The 17,263-nt window shown below is 43.7% G+C and overlaps 1 protein-coding gene across 4 annotated transcripts; it reads right to left on the reverse strand.

Annotated features, from left to right (window-relative positions):
• Window positions 1–8,646: 8,646 nt before the first annotated feature.
• Window positions 8,647–17,263, reverse strand: LOC121685225 (guanylate-binding protein 1-like). Of its 4 annotated transcripts, none has more exons than XM_042065628.1 (5): window positions 17,192–17,263; window positions 16,439–16,666; window positions 13,766–13,978; window positions 11,546–11,648; window positions 8,647–10,544 (listed from the first exon to the last, which is right to left on the reverse strand). In XM_042065628.1, the coding sequence occupies exons 2-5, from the start codon at window positions 16,646–16,648 to the stop codon at window positions 10,018–10,020; spliced, it is 1,053 nt and encodes a 350-aa protein (XP_041921562.1). In that variant the 5' UTR covers window positions 16,649–16,666; window positions 17,192–17,263; the 3' UTR covers window positions 8,647–10,017. The 4 variants fall into 4 exon arrangements, with proteins under 4 accessions (XP_041921562.1, XP_041921564.1, XP_041921563.1 ...); XM_042065630.1 differs by having other exon boundaries at window positions 17,233–17,250; XM_042065629.1 differs by lacking the exon at window positions 17,192–17,263 and adding an exon at window positions 17,106–17,124.

Genomic DNA, 17,263 nt, shown 5'->3' on the forward strand with positions numbered 1-17,263 from the left:
TGGGTGCCTCTACATATTGTGCTGATTGCATCTGCATACTCTCCATATTTGCATATTGCACTGGCTTTGCATTAGAACACTGATTTGCATTAGAACACTGATTTGCATTAGAACACTGATTTGCGTGCTTGTGTTTTTCACACTTATTAGTAGCATGTAAATGATCAACAATTAACTCATATGTGCAAATCAACAAATAGCTCAAATACATGCGCAAATCAACAAATAGCTCATATACATGCGCAAATCAACAAATAGCTCATATACATGAGCAAATCAAAAAATAGCTCATATACATGCGCAAATCAAGGTTGAAGAGGCTCATATCGATGGCTGTATTTTGTAGTCCATGTGTATACTGATTTGAACACTGGTTGTGTTGTTTGAAGGGCATATTTTATGTGAAGGGCAAATTATATAATTTCACTTACTGACAATACATTATTATTATTATTAATAATAATAATAATAATTATTAATAATTATTATAATGTATTATTAGCATAAAGGAAAAAAAATGCACATTCAAATTTTGACCCACATTTTAACCACATATAACCATATAATGGTATAGTTATAAATAGCTTAAATACTAAGGTCCACATTACCGTCAGACTGTGGTTATAAATAGTTCAAATACTAAGGTCCACATTACCGTCAGACTGTGGTTATAAATAGTTTAAATACTAAGGTCCACATTACCGTACCGTGTGGTTGTGCAGAATGTGATTCTTGTTCCCTCCTGAGTTTCCTCTGGATCTGTAGGGTGTGATTCAGTCTTCAGCTCTTTTATAGCCCAGACTGCAGCAGGTGGAGCATCACTGGCCCTAAGGTGCGTTATCTCCAAACCCGTTCTTCAGATCTAGTACAAGTTTACAATTCACAAGAGCTTCACACAGTAAACAAGCCGACGCTCATTTTTAACAAATTTAGTTTACCTATTAAGTTTATTTTTTCAGTCCTTGTTTATTCCTATCCCCACCCATGTGCTATTACTACTTCAGCTAGTTGTGTTAATACTTGAACATTCTAAAGTTATATTTTACCAGAAGACTAGTTGTGTATACAGTACTTGAACATTCTAAAGTTATATTTTACCAGAAGACTAGTTGAACATTCTAAAGTTATATTTTACCAGAAGACTAGTTGAACATTCTAAAGTTATATTTTACTAGTAGACTAGTTGAACATTCTAAAGTTATATCTTACCAGAAGACTAGTTGCGTAGTCCAGAGGAGTTCATGATTTCCAAAAAGAAGGGCAAACTTTTCCAGCATTTTGTTACCCGTCCCAGCTTTTTTTAAAACGTGTTGGTATTAAATTTAAAATTAACAGATTTGTTTTCATGAAATAGTCATAAATCAGTGTTGGTGTGATGGTTGCACAGCACCTCATTGTGATGTCAGTGTTGGTGTGATGGTTGCACGGCACCTCATTGTGATGTCAGTGTTGGTGTGATGGTTGCACGGCACCTCATTGTGATGTCAGTGTTGGTGTGATGGTTGCACGGCACCTCACTGTGATGTCATTCTCAGGCAAATGCAATTCCAAAGAAAGAGGCTTTATGTGAAAAGATGATTCAGAAAAAAAACTTCTTTAACACTTAATCTGTCCTATTATACTTTAATTTATTAGTTTGTTCACTATTAAACATGTGCATTCATGTAAAGCAAATAGAATTGCATCTGTGTACAATGCATTACATTAAGTAAGAGGCTGAATAGATATTTTTACCTCACACAAAGGGACCGCAGGGTGGAAAATTCCATCTCAGACATCAAAAACGTGACAGTTCATTATGGGCAGTTCAGTTCAGTTCATGTGTAACTAATTTCACTACACAGGGCCCCAGATGTGTAACATGATTACTAGTCCACATTCACTACACAGGGCCCCAGATGTGTAACATGATTACTAGTCCACATTCACTACACAGGGCCCCAGATGTGAAACATGATTACTAGTCCACATTCTCCCCTTTTCTTGTTGGACTCACTCAGGGGGCATAACCAGAGACTTTCCAAATGATCTTCAAAACGCATGAGAGAAGTTGCTTGAGCATATAAGCCAGGTAGATACATTACTTTATTTAATCCACAAAGTAAATTTGCATTTGTCTTTGAATTAATAGAAATGAATATCTACTTACTGGAATATATACTGTGGCTATATTTAGAAAGGCATCTCAATGATCTAAAGAGGATCAAGGTCTCAGTTGTTTCAGGAGTCTTCACTGCGGTTGCTTAGCAGGAGCACTAAAGTCCGATTGCCATCTGCCGACTACAGCAGTGTAGAACATTATCAGATTCATGTGTGCTGATAGAACAGAAAACTGGTCTGGCCTGAAATATACAGTGAGTGGTAAATGCTCAGATAACATTAGCTTTGTATGGTGAACTCACATGATCTGTTGCAAAGACGCTGAGACTGAACAATGTGTGTGACCTCCCCGTGTGAACTGAACTGCCAAGATGACCAGAGCAGTCAGGCGACTGCAGGTCTTTGCTCCTGTCACACAATAACAACCAGAAATGAAACCAAATTCCAGCAGTCAGGCAACTGCAGGTCTTTGCTCCTGTCACACAATAACAACCAGAAATGAAACCAAATTCCAGCAGTCAGGCAACTGCAGGTCTTTGCTCCTGTCACACAATAACAACCAGAAATGAAACCAAATTCCAGCAGTCAGGCAACTGCAGGTCTTTGCTCCTGTCACACAATAACAACCAGAAATGAAACCAAATTCCAGCAGTCAGGCAACTGCAGGTCTTTGCTCCTGTCACACAATAACAACCAGAAATGAAACCAAATTCCAGCAGTCAGGCAACTGCAGGTCTTTGCTCCTGTCACACAACAACAACCAGAGCAGTCAGGCAACTGCAGGTCTTTGCTCCTGTCACACAACAACAACCAGAGCAGTCAGGCAACTGCAGGTCTTTGCTCCTGTCACACAACAACAACCAGAGCAGTCGGGCAACTGCAGGTCTTTGCTCCTGTCACACAACAACAACCAGAGCAGTCACACAACTGCAGGTCTTTGCTCCTGTCACACAATAACAACCAGAGCAGTCAGGCAACTGCAGGTCTTTGCTCCTGTCACACAATAACAACCAGAGCAGTCACACAACTGCAGGTCTTTGCTCCTGTCACACAATAACAACCAGAGCAGTCAGGCAACTGCAGGTCTTTGCTCCTGTCACACAATAACAACCAGAGCAGTCAGGCAACTGCAGGTCTCTGCTCCTGTCACACAATAACAACCAGAGCAGTCAGGCAACTGCAGGTCTTTGCTCCTGTCACACAATAACAACCAGAGCAGTCAGGCAACTGCAGGTCTCTGCTCCTGTCACACAATAACAACCAGAGCAGTCAGGCAACTGCAGGTCTTTGCTCCTGTCACACAATAACAACCAGAGCAGTCAGGCAACTGCAGGTCTCTGCTCCTGTCACACAATAACAACCAGAGCAGTCACACAACTGCAGGTCTTTGCTCCTGTCACACAATAACAACCAGAGCAGTCAGGCAACTGCAGGTCTCTGCTCCTGTCGCACAACAACAACCAGAGCAGTCAGGCAACTGCAGGTCTCTGCTCCTGTCACACAACTGCAGGTCTCTGCTCCTGCTGTCACACAACTGCAGGTCTTTGCTCCTGTCACACAACTGCAGGTCTCTGCTCCTGTCACACAACTGCAGGTCTTTGCTCCTGTCACACAACTGCAGGTCTTTGCTCCTGCTGTCACACAACTGCAGGTCTTTGCTCCTGTCACACAACTGCAGGTCTCTGCTCCTGTCACACAACTGCAGGTCTTTGCTCCTGTCACACAACTGCAGGTCTTTGCTCCTGCTGTCACACAACTGCAGGTCTTTGCTCCTCCTGTCACACAACTGCAGGTCTTTGCTCCTGTCACACAACTGCAGGTCTTTGCTCCTGCTGTCACACAACTGCAGGTCTTTGCTCCTGCTGTCACACAACTGCAGGTCTCTGCTCCTGTCACACAACTGCAGGTCTTTGCTCCTGCTGTCACACAACTGCAGGTCTTTGCTCCTGCTGTCACACAACTGCAGGTCTCTGCTCCTGTCACACAACTGCAGGTCTCTGCTCCTGCTGTCACACAACTGCAGGTCTTTGCTCCTGCTGTCACACAACTGCAGGTCTTTGCTCCTGCTGTCACACAACTGCAGGTCTCTGCTCCTGTCACACAACTGCAGGTCTTTGCTCCTGTCACACAACTGCAGGTCTTTGCTCCTGTCACACAACTGCAGGTCTCTGCTCCTGTCACACAACTGCAGGTCTTTGCTCCTGTCACACAACTGCAGGTCTCTGCTCCTGTCACACAACTGCAGGTCTTTGCTCCTGTCACACAACTGCAGGTCTCTGCTCCTGTCACACAACTGCAGGTCTTTGCTCCTGTCACACAACTGCAGGTCTTTGCTCCTGTCACACAACTGCAGGTCTCTGCTCCTGTCACACAACTGCAGGTCTTTGCTCCTGTCACACAACTGCAGGTCTTTGCTCCTGCTGTCACACAACTGCAGGTCTTTGCTCCTGTCACACAACTGCAGGTCTTTGCTCCTGCTGTCACACAACTGCAGGTCTTTGCTCCTGCTGTCACACAACTGCAGGTCTCTGCTCCTGTCACACAACTGCAGGTCTTTGCTCCTGTCACACAACTGCAGGTCTTTGCTCCTGTCACACAACTGCAGGTCTTTGCTCCTGTCACACAACTGCAGGTCTTTGCTCCTGTCACACAACTGCAGGTCTTTGCTCCTGCTGTCACACAACTGCAGGTCTCTGCTCCTGTCACACAACTGCAGGTCTTTGCTCCTGCTGTCACACAACTGCAGGTCTTTGCTCCTGTCACACAACTGCAGGTCTCTGCTCCTGTCACACAACTGCAGGTCTCTGCTCCTGTCACACAACTGCAGGTCTCTGCTCCTCCTGTCACACAACTGCAGGTCTTTGCTCCTGTCACACAACTGCAGGTCTCTGCTCCTGTCACACAACTACAGGTCTCTGCTCCTGTCACACAACTGCAGGTCTTTGCTCCTGTCACACAACTGCAGGTCTTTGCTCCTGCTGTCACACAACTGCAGGTCTTTGCTCCTGTCACACAACTGCAGGTCTCTGCTCCTGCTGTCACACAACTGCAGGTCTTTGCTCCTGTCACACAACTGCAGGTCTTTGCTCCTGCTGTCACACAACTGCAGGTCTTTGCTCCTGTCACACAACTGCAGGTCTCTGCTCCTGTCACACAACTGCAGGTCTCTGCTCCTGTCACACAACTGCAGGTCTTTGCTCCTGTCACACAACTGCAGGTCTCTGCTCCTCCTGTCACACAACTGCAGGTCTTTGCTCCTGTCACACAACTGCAGGTCTCTGCTCCTGTCACACAACTGCAGGTCTCTGCTCCTGTCACACAACTGCAGGTCTTTGCTCCTGTCACACAACTGCAGGTCTTTGCTCCTGCTGTCACACAACTGCAGGTCTTTGCTCCTGTCACACAACTGCAGGTCTCTGCTCCTGTCACACAACTGCAGGTCTCTGCTCCTGTCACACAACTGCAGGTCTCTGCTCCTCCTGTCACACAACTGCAGGTCTTTGCTCCTGTCACACAACTGCAGGTCTCTGCTCCTGTCACACAACTACAGGTCTCTGCTCCTGTCACACAACTGCAGGTCTTTGCTCCTGTCACACAACTGCAGGTCTTTGCTCCTGCTGTCACACAACTGCAGGTCTTTGCTCCTGTCACACAACTGCAGGTCTCTGCTCCTGCTGTCACACAACTGCAGGTCTTTGCTCCTGTCACACAACTGCAGGTCTTTGCTCCTGCTGTCACACAACTGCAGGTCTTTGCTCCTGTCACACAACTGCAGGTCTCTGCTCCTGTCACACAACTGCAGGTCTCTGCTCCTGTCACACAACTGCAGGTCTTTGCTCCTGTCACACAACTGCAGGTCTCTGCTCCTCCTGTCACACAACTGCAGGTCTTTGCTCCTGTCACACAACTGCAGGTCTCTGCTCCTGTCACACAACTGCAGGTCTCTGCTCCTGTCACACAACTGCAGGTCTTTGCTCCTGTCACACAACTGCAGGTCTTTGCTCCTGCTGTCACACAACTGCAGGTCTTTGCTCCTGTCACACAACTGCAGGTCTCTGCTCCTGCTGTCACACAACTGCAGGTCTCTGCTCCTGCTGTCACACAACAACCATTCCAGCTTCTGCACTCTTAGCCGGATCCGTATGTTTGATTGTGCAGATTAGAAGGATCCAGATTTGGGCACTTTCTGCCTGCAGAAAATGTGAAGTAGGCCTACATTGGACCAGTAGCCTACATTGGACTAGTAGCCTACATTGGACTAGTAGCCTACATTGGACTAGTAGCCTACATTGGACCAGTAGCCTACATTGGACTAGTAGCCTACATTGGACTAGTAGCCTACATCAGACCAGTAGCCTACATCAGACCAGTAGCCTACATCAGACCAGTAGCCTACATCAGACCAGTAGCCTACATTGGACTAGTAGCCTACATTGGACTAGTAGCCTACATCAGACCAGTAGCCTACATCGGACTAGTAGCCTACATTGGACTAGTAGCCTACATTGGACTAGTAGCCTACATCGGACCAGTAGCCTACATTGGACTAGTAGCCTACATTGGACTAGTAGCCTACATTGGACTAGTAGCCTACATCAGACCAGTAGCCCATCGGACCAGTAGCCCATCGGTCCAGTAGCCTACTTATTAATTTATGTGAGAGGACACATAGATGAACGGACGACTGGGTCCGATTACAATCCCCTCTTGCCCCTATATATATAATATGGGAGTTTTTCCTTGCCACAGTTGCCATATGGCGTGATTGTGGGGGGTAAGAGGGTTCGGGCTGCCAGTCTTATGACATGTCATTTTCTATATTTTTGATATGTTGCTGAGAGAATCATAAACGGCCCCAGCAATGAAGAAAAGTGATTGATAATGACTGACTGACTATTATTGTGTTACATGCTTCAAATGTAAAGCACTTTGAGCTGCATTCTGTGTATGAAAGGTGCTATACAAATAAAGCTTATTATTATTATTATTATTATTATTATTATTATTATTCCTGGGGACGAGGGGCACAAAATAAGTACTTCCTAGGGACGAAGGGCACAAAATAAGTACTTCAACCTAGTATACTGCAGTTATATAATGTAGGCTGTTCTAGTATACTGCAGTTATATAATGTAGGCTGTTCTAGTATACCTTCCTGGGGACGAGGGTCACAAAATAAGTACTTCTTCCTAGACCTCTATTTTCTCTGTTTGTTATAGATGGTGACTGCGGAAGGGAATTTTAAAATGGTTCAACTTTTAGCTTCATATGTAGTGGCCTAGACTTTCAGCTACATATGCAGTGGCCTAGATGTTCCTCGCATCTGGAGTCTCTCTGTCAGGGTTGCAGTGGAGAGCTGGACCGAGGCGCAGGGCAAGTTGAGAACGAGGCACACTTAAACTTGAGAACAGGAATCTTTAATGCAAATGCACACTACAACCACGAAACAACATCAATGACCGACTGGGGACTGAGGGGAGACAGAGGGTTTAAATACACAGGGGTTAAACAAGGCTAACAAGGCACAAGTGGACAAGAAACAAGAGACAGGTGAACACAGGGCTGGAAATCATAATTAAACTAGCAGACTAATAATGAGGAACAGGTGAGGGGCGGAGACACAAGGAACTGAGACATGGCAAGACAAACAAAGGAGCACATGGCTGACAGGAACTAAAACACAGGGACAGGAAGTAAACACAGGATTGTTACACTCTCCACGAACGAAGCGTTTGATCTCCTCTGATTAGTGCTTCTCAGTGCACCAATACTATTAAACGATCCCTGAAATTAGAAAGGTCACAATGCCTAATTTTATTATCGATATACTTTAAACAATGGCAGTCGGTGCTTCCCGTAGCCTATGTGTCTTTTCTCCTAACACACACACACAAGCAGTTTTTAACCTGCATCTGTGTCCTTTCTCCTCACACACACGCAGCTTTTAACCTGCAGCTGTGTGCCGCATAGCAACACTAATAATAGTAGGCTAATGTTAAGTCAATTGCTGACTTGCACCTCTCAGGTTTGTGTTGCTGACCTACGTAGGCAATGGACTTTAGTTCATTTAGGCCTATTGTTGGGTTTAATGACATTTCTGAAATAAACTACACAACCAATTGGCAAACCTTTTGGTTTGCTTTTGAGTTCCTTCTAGGTCTATCCCGTTAGCTCACGTTACAGTATGTCCATCAATAACATAGTGCTCACCAAAATCAGAGAAATTAACATTGCAAGACACTTATCTCTGCTATGATCCAAGAAAGATTTTTTTGACTTTTATCTAATGACATAACAGTAATTTTATCTAATGACAGTGAGGAGTCATGACTCACTGGTTAGGACTTCGAGCCCCGGTTCGAACCCCGACCAGTAGGAACGGCTGAAGTGCCCTTGAGCAAGGCACCTAACCCCTCACTGCTCCCTGAGCGCCGCTGTAGTAAATAAAATTGAAAAGAGATATGCAACTGACAAAACAACAAGTAATTAGTGGTAACTAAAAACAAACTTTGAGACATCACTTGCTCACATATCAATGCAAACATGTGTGGGAGAGTCACTGTAGAGCTTACAGTATATTTATATTTAACTTCACCAGCATTATTAAAAACGTACAGTATTTTTATATTTCACTTCACCAGCATTATTAAAAACGTACAGTATTTTTATATTTCACTTCACCAGCATTATTAAAAACATACAGTATATTTATATTTCACTTCACCAGCATTATTAAAAGTGTAAATGTAAAAATGTCTGATCACCAGTCTGTCCCCGTGGCTGTGTGGTGCAAGGTGTTCATCAGGTGTCTTGCCACAGGTGTATAATGGGGGCAGCCGTGGCCTACTGGTTAGCGCTTCGGACTTGTAACCGGAGGGTTGCCCGGTTCAGTAGGCATGGCTGAAGTGTCCTTGAGCAAGGCACCTAGATTATAATTATAATTACAATATTGCATATGACCACAAGGGGGCACAGTAAGTCAAATTGTTCAGCAGAAGCCTGAAGGACCGCATGTCTACTTCAAAAGATAACTGAATTAGGTCCACTGATTATCAAGAACCATGCATGGCCCAGCTGTTGGGATTATTGTAGTGAACTATGCTGCATCAATGGGATTATCGTAGAGTACTCGTATACTGCATCAATGGGATTATTATAGTGAACTATACTGCATCAATGGCATCACAGGCTGGAACACACTCAAATAACAAAAACAAACATGAAAATATAACCCTTGTCCACCAAAATAATAAATTATAAATTGCTATTTGCTGCAGTTCCTGTGCAGTGAATAGAATGTCTCTTTCAGCCGCACTGCATGGATTCTCAGGCAAATTTCTATTCTATTGTACAGAAGTGGTCCACTGGGAAGTGGAGGCACACAAATGAAAGGATGCTGGAATTTTCCTCACAATGGTAAGTTCGTTTTTTTGTAATTTATAATATTGTACAGTGACTGTCACTATTCCAGAGAAACTGTGATTTATAATATTGTACAGTGACTGTCACTATTCCAGAGAAACTGTAATTTATAATATTGTACAGAACTGTAATTCACAATATTGTACAGTGACATAATGCTGCTGAATGCTCCATTCATTTTAATGGGCCTTTCCAACGTTTGGGGGTCTGATATTTCTCGATAACAGACTGTGGCTACTGTAAGTATAACTGAAAGTATTGTAAATCAGCTTTCTATGGTCATTTTTCCAGGTGGGTCTCTTGTGTGTGTGTCCTTGGACTGGATTCAAAGTATCCTTTGTCATCCTTGTTTCTAATGTTTACATTGGGGGTGGGGGGGGGGGGGGGGGGGCTAAGGATGGGGGAAGCAGGCCTCCTATTGTCACCATTTGGCCATGAGCAGGTTGGGGTGCTAAGTTATGTTTCAACACTTTAATGTAACAGGGTTGCTGTAATTCATAATATTGTACAGTGACTCTCCCCATCACCATCACTGTCACTGTCGCCGTCACTCTCGCTGTCGCTGTGCTGCATCTCCTCCAAGGCGCGCTCGTTCTGCTGTCGGATCTCAATCATGGTCTGTTGGTACTGCTGGTTCATCATGGTCATGGTCTCCTCATATCTCTTCTCCTGCTGCTGCCTTTCCTTCCTGAACTTCTCCATCATCAGTTCAAACTGCTCAGCCTGCATGACTTTAGTCTCCTCATGCTTCGTCTTGGTCTCCTCCACTTCCTGCTTGAGCTTCTCAGCCTGCGATTCCAGACCTTTCTCCAGCACCTCTCTCTGCTCCCTCATCTTCCTCTCCAGAACTTTCTCAAACTCCTCTTCCTCTCGTTTCTTCTCCTCCTTATTCTTCCCTTCTATCTGTCTCATCTTCTCTTCGAAACTCTCCTTGTCTGCTTTCATCTTTGCTTCCAACTTGTTCATCTTCTCCTCCTCAGACTTCATCTTCTGTCGCAAGAGATACACTTTCTCTGTCTCCTCTGGTGGTGAAGAGCAACAAGAGGGCAAATCAACATGTGTACAAGAGCAGAGGGGGAGCTAGGACAACATGCTGGAGCTAGCGCTAGAACAACATGCTGGAGCTAGGACAACATGCTGGAGCTAGCGCTAGGACAACATGCTGGAGCTAGAACAACATGATGAAGCTAGAACAACATGCTGGAGCTAGCGCTAGGACAACATGCTGGAGCTAGAACAACATGCTGGAGCTAGGACAACATGCTGGAGCTAGCGCTAGGACAACATGCTGGAGCTAGAACAACATGATGGAGCTAGAACAACATGCTGGAGCTAGCGCTAGGACAACATGCTGGAGCTAGAACAACATGCTGGAGCTAGGACAACACGGTGGAGCTAGAACAACATGCTGGAGCTACAACATGCTGGAGCTAGCACTAGAACAACATGCTGGAGCTAACGTTAGAACAACAGATGGAGCTAGAGCTAGAACAACATGCTGGACCAAGAGCTAGAACAAAAGCTGGAGCTAGCGCTAGGACAACAGTTGGAGCTAGAGCTAGAATAACAGATGGAGCTAGCGCTAGAACAACAGATGGAGCTAGCGCTAGAATAACTGCCGAAACAAACTACTGGTTAGTAGACTATTATACAGTAAACTGAAACTGCTGACTATGTTTATTACATGATCCTAAGTCATTAAAACTCATCTGTGGTAAGCACACACACACACACACACACACACACACACAGACGTCCCTTTGGGGACCAAATGGTGCAATCAAATTCCCAGATGAGAAGCTACAGCACTACCTTATCCCAGCCCAGTAAATTGCAGATAATAACCGCTTCATGTTCACTAGGGGCGTCATATTAATAATCATGTTCACTAGGGGCGTCATATTAATAATCATGTTCACTAGGAGCATTATGTTAATAACTGCTTCATGTTCACTAGGGGCGTCATATTAATAATCATGTTCACTAGGGGCGTCATATTAATAACTGCTTCATATCAACTCACCACAAATCCGTTTCCTCTGCTTACTCAGGGTCACATCAGCCTGTCTGATGGCTTCAGATTCTACATGCTTGTTCTTGAAAAACTCCTCCAGGACTTCTTTAGCCTATGAAGGAATCACACGCACATACGCATACAGGCACAATGACACATGGTGGTTGTGGTGGTTAAAGTATTTGTGCATGAACTTTAAATACCTAATACACAGAATATTACCTTAAAGGAGAATTCCGGTGTGATATTGACCTAAAGTGTATTGAAACATGATACCGAATCTGGCGCTAGTTAGCCAATGCTACCAACAACTTTTTCAGTAGTGGTGCTTCGGCATCGGGCTAGCCATGCAAATAAATCACTGTTTTACACCCATTTACGAGGCTCAATGTATCTCCACACTTCATTGGTAGACTTCTGAGGGCCCTGACATTTAAAACAAAAATAATTCAGTGGAAATGCATGGATTCCAGTTTCTTCCAGTAGCAGCAACTGGAATCCATGCATTTCCACTGAATTATTTTTGGAATCTGATCCCTTATCATACCTGTTCATTCTTACTCGTTGCTCGACTTATCGTGACTAAATTCAAGATGGCTGCAAACGCTAAACTTCGTGAAGATACTGTCTGTATAAATCGTCTTGTAAGTAAACTACCAGTGCTTTTTCAAAGTTCTCAATGTCTCGTTTTAAATGTCAGGGCCCTCGGAAGTCTACCAATGAAGTGTGGAGATACATTGAGCCTCGTAAATGGGTGTAAAACAGTGATTTATTTGCATGGCTAGCCCGATGCCGAAGCACCACTATTGAAAAAGATGTTGGTAGCATCGGCTAACTAGCGCCAGATTTTGGAGTGCAGGGGACAAGCCGAGATGGGCTATGAGACATACGTTCACACTCGGTATCATGTTTCGATACACTTTAGGTCAATATCACACCGGAATTCTCCTTTAACTGAGGTAGCAGTCTGTCTGTTGTATTTCTGCATATTACCTTAACTGAGTTAGCTGTCTGTTGTATTTCTGCATATTACCTTGACTGAGGTTGCTGTCTGTTGTATTTCTGCATATTACCTTGACTGAGGTAGCTGTCTCTCTGTTGTATTTCTGCATATTACCTTGACTGAGGTAGCTGTCTGTCTGTTGTATTTTTGCATATTACCTTGACTGAGGTAGCTGTCTGTCTGTTGTATTTTTGCATATTACCTTGACTGAGGTAGCTGTCTCTCTGTTGTATTTCTGCATATTACCTTGACTGAGGTAGCTGTCTCTCTGTTGTATTTCTGCATATTACCTTGACTGAGTTAGCAGTCTATTGTATTTCTGCATATTACCTTGACTGAGTTAGCTGTCTGTCAGTTGTATTTCTGCATATTACCTTGACTGAGGTTGCTGTCTGTTGTATTTCTGCATATTACCTTGACTGAGGTAGCTGTCTGTCTGTTGTATTTCTGCATATTACCTTGACTGAGGTTGCTGTCTGTTGTATTTCTGCATATTACCTTGACTGAGGTAGCTGTCTCTCTGTTGTATTTCTGCATATTACCTTGACTGAGTTAGCTGTCTGTCAGTTGTATTTCTGCATATTACCTTGACTGAGGTTGCTGTCTGTTGTATTTCTGCATATTACCTTGACTGAGGTAGCTGTCTGTCTGTTGTATTTCTGCATATTACCTTGACTGAGGTTGCTGTCTGTTGTATTTTTGCATATTACCTTGACTGAGGTAGCTGTCTGTCTGTTGTATTTTTGCATATTACCTTGACTGAGGTAGCTGCCTGTCTGTTGTATTTTTGCATATTACCTTGACTGAGGTAGCTGTCTCTCTGTTGTATTTCTGCATATTACCTTGACTGAGGTAGCTGTCTCTCTGTTGTATTTCTGCATATTACCTTGACTGAGTTAGCTGTCTGTCAGTTGTATTTCTGCATATTACCTTGACTGAGGTTGCTGTCTGTTGTATTTCTGCATATTACCTTGACTGAGGTAGCTGTCTGTCTGTTGTATTTCTGCATATTACCTTGACTGAGGTTGCTGTCTGTTGTATTTCTGCATATTACCTTGACTGAGGTAGCTGTCTGTCTGTTGTATTTCTGCATATTACCTTGACTGAGTTAGCTGTCTGACTGTTGTATTTCTGCATATTACCTTGACTGAGTTAGCTGTCTGTCAGTTGTATTTCTGCATATTACCTTGACTGAGGTAGCTGTCTGTTGTATTTCTGCATATTACCTTGACTGAGGTAGCTGTCTGTCTGTTGTATTTCTCCACTATAGTCTCCATGTGCTGGCAGAAGAACACGTAGCCTCGAGGTTTAGCGTACGATCCTTTCTGGAGTCGAGCGGTCATATCAGCAGACAGACTTGTCAGAAGATCCTGGCATCTCTTCTTTGAAGCCTCCTCATTGTGGAGTAAATACTGGTCTAAATGTTGATCGATGTGTTCCTGAAATATATGTCAAATAGTAGCCCAGTCAAAGAGCTATTCCTCTCTTTTGTTCATAACTAGGCATACGTTGGAAAGGCCCATTAAAATGAATGGAGCATTCTAGACTTAAAACCTACCTATATACATTGGCCTTTGCCTCTTAGATCTTCATTTCTTTTATCTTGCTTTTATTGTACTTTATGTTTACTTTTAGCCTTTGCCCCTTAGTTTTTAGCTTCTTCTTTCCTTTAAGACACTGTTTTAATTTCTTTATGTATCTAAATTGCTCTTAGCTCACTTTATGTCTCTTATTAATCAATGCTGTCAGTGTTGCAACTGTACACTGCGTGCAGATGTTTTTTCTTTTTTGTCTATTGGAATGCCAGTGTTGCAACTGTACACTGCATGCTTTTATTTATTTATCTATTTTCATTCTAGCTAGTCACTGTACAGCACTTTGGTCAGTTTTGCACTGCTTTAAATGTGCTTTTAAATAAAAATTACTTACTTACTTACTTACATACTGTAGGCATTTCATCAATTGGAAACTTCAAAACATATATGAACATACATGATGGTACTAATGTTATGATTAGGTGTTATATTAACGTGTACCTCTAAAGATTCCATATGGTACTAATGTTATGATTAGGTGTTATGTGAACGTCTACCTCTAAGGATTCCATATATGAATCCAATCTACAGCACTGTGAAAAAGGAGTCCTCTCCTTTTCCCCTACGACAAACATTTGAAAAACTGCCTTGTGCCATACCTGCATGGACTGAAGCCAAACACACTCACCTGCACTCAGTTTGTTTTATTGCTGTTTATGTCTTGTGTATGTAGGTGTAAGTATGTCTTTATACTGGGAGATTTTAACCGTGATTGGGTAAATGGTACAGACCACCACCACCCCCACATTCCCTATAATGGTTTAGCCCAGACCTAATTGGGTAATTGCCTAGCCTATTTAAAGGCAGGCTTATTTCACACGGGAGAGAGACACAATAGACTGGAGACACAGGAGTACACGTGGGAGTACACGTGGGAAGTTAAATGTTTGTTTGTTTTCATGTAAAGTTAACCCTTGCTTGTTGTGAGGCAAGGGAAAAGTAGGTCCAAAGTTGCAAGGTCGCCTTGCTTGGACAGGGAGCCTAGAAAGGTTAGGTTCCTGGTGCCTAGTTTAATGGCACAGTACATGTTTGTTTGTCTACTGAAGATCCCCGGATTTCATGTTTTTACTCTAAATTGTGCTTCCTGGATCTGCCTGCTTGACTAAATAAATTATATTTTTGTCCAGAACTGCTGTCTCCTGCCTTCCCTCAACACCACCTAATCCAGTGGCGCATCTCCCTAAAGTGGGGTGGTCGGCTCGGTCCCTCACAAGCACTCTAAAGATTCCATGTGAATCCAATCTACAGCACTCTAAAGATTCCATATATGAACATACATGATGGTACTAATGTTATGATTAGGTGTTATGTGAACGTCTACCTCTAAAGCAGTGGTCACCAACCTTTTTGAGCCCAAGATCCCTGACCTTGCCCTGAACAAAGACAAGATCTACCGTGAAGCGTCAAAAGAGAATCAAAGCTAAAATACTTCCAATTTAAGGCCTTTTATTTAGGCAAATGTATCAGGTCAAAAATAGCCTATCACATCCTCCACCCACTTATAGGCTACAGGCATCAGTGAGAACACTTATAGTCTTTATTTATGATTTTCTAATTGGAGTAGGCCTAAGTGTTTGTGACAACACGTCATGATAAATTTGATAATGTTTGATTGCTGTTTTGGAAGCATCTTTCACGTAATAAATGTGCACTCTAGAAAGTGAAAGTAACCGTAAGTAATGTGGCCAAGGTCTACAATGCGCTCTGTGTCTGTAGCTGTCTGTGCACGTACGTAATCGATTGCATTCTTCAAATGGAGAACAAATTCCTGACAGTTCCTGATCGCTAAACATTCGTTTTTCTTTTTCTGTCAGTTAGCAGTTGATATAGAAGCACCTAGCATAATTTGACTTCAGCGGTGACAAGTCCTATTGCGAGAGAGAGAGAGAGCGTACCTGCAAAGTGGTGCTGTGCGCGTGTGTGTGTCTGCATGTTCGGTTCAAGTCAGACGTTGGTCCTTCCGGTCCCGCTCCATTATTAGATTAAGGTTATCAGACAGCGCTGTAAAATATGTGCAGGAATTTCTCGCATTATGATGGCTAGAGTTGCGGGTTTTCGAATAAATCATGCGCTATACCCGCAATCCCGCGCTGAATGCAGGAATTTGCTGACTGTTTTTATTTTTCCTGTTATTCTCAGGATCTACAGTACTGGGCAAGTCCTAAAGATCTACAGGTCGATCGCGACCACTGCTCTAAAGATTCCATATGGTACTAATGTTATGATTAGGTGTTATGTGAATGTCTACCTCTAAAGATTCCATATGGTACTAATGTTATGATTAGGTGTTATGTGAACGTCTACCTCTAAAGATTTCAGGTACTCTCCCTGATCATCCTTAAAGCGTCGCTTCATGAACGTCTGAACGGCCTCTGTGTGGAGACGCTGGTGTTCAGAGGTGATGAGCGTCAGCTCTACAGGGAAGGACTGTTTCAGCTGCTCCATGCCGCTCCGGTACACGCCAACCCCGTCCTCCACCGCTGCCTTGTTCTCCACCGCCGCCTTGTCCTCCATCGCTGATACGACGCCTTTCTAAGAAATTAAAAACATCGGACTCAAGCACTGGAGCCTCTTCCCCAGGGTCTGTCTTTGCAAGTGCCTCTCTATGTAATATGTTCATATCATAATCATAACAAAAGAAATGTCTAGACATCTCATTATGACCGCCTGTGTTTCTCTCTCAAGGGAATCACGTTGTTGCTCAACACTGAGGAAGCCAAAGGGTAAAAGTATATTCTTCTTCCTGCAGACTTGGTGTCAAATAACAGGCAAAAGTTCAAACGAGGAGGCAGGTGAGGACGCAGCATATCTTTAGGCGGACACTTAGTGGAACAAATCAGGCAGAGGTCAACAAAGGTCAACACAGAACATGCAGAGGTTAACATAAAACATGCAGAGGTCATCACAGACAACACAGAACAGGGCAATACTTACGTTAGTCAGGCAGTGGACAGAACAGGGCAATACTTACGTTAGTCAGGCAGTGGACAGGCACAGAACAGGGCAATACTTACGTTAGTCAGGCAGTGGACAGACACAGAACAGGGCAATACTTACGTTAGTCAGGCAGTGGACAGGCGGAGGGGTGATCAGCTTACCCAGCTGGAGAGCTCTGTCCGAACAGCAGCC

Source organism: Alosa sapidissima, chromosome 16 (assembly GCF_018492685.1).
Source record: "Alosa sapidissima isolate fAloSap1 chromosome 16, fAloSap1.pri, whole genome shotgun sequence".
Taxonomy (NCBI): Eukaryota; Metazoa; Chordata; class Actinopteri; order Clupeiformes; family Clupeidae; genus Alosa; species Alosa sapidissima.